The sequence below is a fragment of the Austrofundulus limnaeus genome, unplaced genomic scaffold (genome assembly GCF_001266775.1).
Source record: "Austrofundulus limnaeus strain Quisiro unplaced genomic scaffold, Austrofundulus_limnaeus-1.0 Scaffold196, whole genome shotgun sequence".
NCBI classification, from domain to species: Eukaryota; Metazoa; Chordata; class Actinopteri; order Cyprinodontiformes; family Rivulidae; genus Austrofundulus; species Austrofundulus limnaeus.
This window is the reverse complement of record NW_013952598.1, coordinates 270563-272043: the sequence shown is the minus strand read 5'-3', so window position 1 is coordinate 272043 and position 1481 is coordinate 270563. Positions and strand designations below refer to the sequence as shown.

Below are 1481 nucleotides of genomic sequence, written 5' to 3'. Positions count from 1 at the left end.
ATTTAAAGGGTAATAAAATAATTGCTGATGTAATATTTTCCCTATAACTATTACGAAAACACAAAAAAGTATAAATAAGTACGGTATTTATATTTGTGTACAAGCTGTTTAGATTGTCAAAAAGCCTGTGTTTTTAGGGTTATTAATGAAGTTTGTGTACTCAGACCAGTAATATTTGGGGTCACAAGTTTTTGCCATGAATATTTTGTGGGTCAGAAGATAAAAAGTTTGGGAGCCACTGTTATGAACCACTGAACGGGTTTTAATACAACTTTTATTGGGTCGACACTTGCAGCTTTTAAACACAACTCAAGATGGCCTCCGCAGCCAACTGACTTTAGGAAACACAAAAATGGTCTTTACTCATTAATGTTACAGATATTGGGCTGGCATTGTGTGTGGTAGTAGCTGAGCATTTGTTGCTGCAGCTACTGTGTTTTTCACAGTTTAACCAAAATGAATAAACTGTCGTTTCTCAACAGAAGATGAGCTCAGTGTGAAGCTACACATTCCTTCAAGGAATGCTTTATTATTTTATTGCTGTAACTTCACCAAGTTAAAATGTGTCAAATCATTTTAAAGCAGCTTATTTCCTAGCACTTTCCTATTTAACATAAAATGCATCTACATAAATCTATGAAGTATAAGTCACCTGATGAAAACAAATCTTTTCTATCCCACTCAAGGTGAAGAGCGCAGATGAAAACCTGCAGGTGGTGAACCGACAAACGTGTCTTCTGAAGTCCGACCTTCTCGCTCTGCAGCAGGAGAGGGATTCTCTGAAGAAGGAGGTGTCAGCGCTGCACAAACAGCTGCACAACTCCAACAATAAAGTGAGGTTTTTTTAATGTAAGTGCAAAACAACGGTACAACAACAGAAAGGTAACCCTAGGTTGTCTTCGCAGAGCCATATTTTGGAGATGGCCCTGCACTCGAGCGGTCTGCAGAGTCAGAACAAGAAGATCTTCAGAGAGGAGCTGTCTCGGGTGGTGGGGCAGGAGCAGCAGCTGCTGAAGCAGGAGAACAGCCGACTGCAGGCCGAGGTGCACAGCATCAAGAGCAACCTCATCCAGTCCAGAGAAAAGGTCTGCTCACACCTTCAGTGCAATGAAATCAAACAGAATGGCCCCCCCTTAGAATTTGCTGGCACCCCCCTGCTGGCCCCCCCAGTTTTATCCTCTTGGTTTTTCCTTTTTAAATTCCCCTACCTCTTTAGGAATAGAACCTCCATAAATATAAAAACAAACATTGTTTTTTTTAAACAGAGTTAAAACCATTAATTTATATTTTAGATAAATTAAAAATAAAAATTAAATTAAAATGTAGCTCCTCTGAGTAAGGACAATCAATCTAAAACCAATGTTTTAAAATAAAGATGGAGGTTCTCATGAGGTTATATTCATGGATATATTTTAATCAAATATTAATTCAATAATTTAAATTATTATATAATAAATGTAAAATTAGGCAGTACAGTTGGT

General features: G+C 37.8%; 1 protein-coding gene across 1 annotated transcript in view; it reads left to right on the top strand.

Moving 5' to 3' along the window:
* Nucleotides 1–1481, top strand: part of nin (ninein (GSK3B interacting protein)) — a gene marked incomplete at both ends in the record, with an annotated part of 62911 nt that overhangs the window by 42698 nt on the left and 18732 nt on the right. The window contains 2 exon segments of the mRNA XM_014018579.1: nt 687–833; nt 906–1085. Of these exon segments, the coding sequence (XP_013874033.1) occupies nt 687–833; nt 906–1085 (327 nt within the window).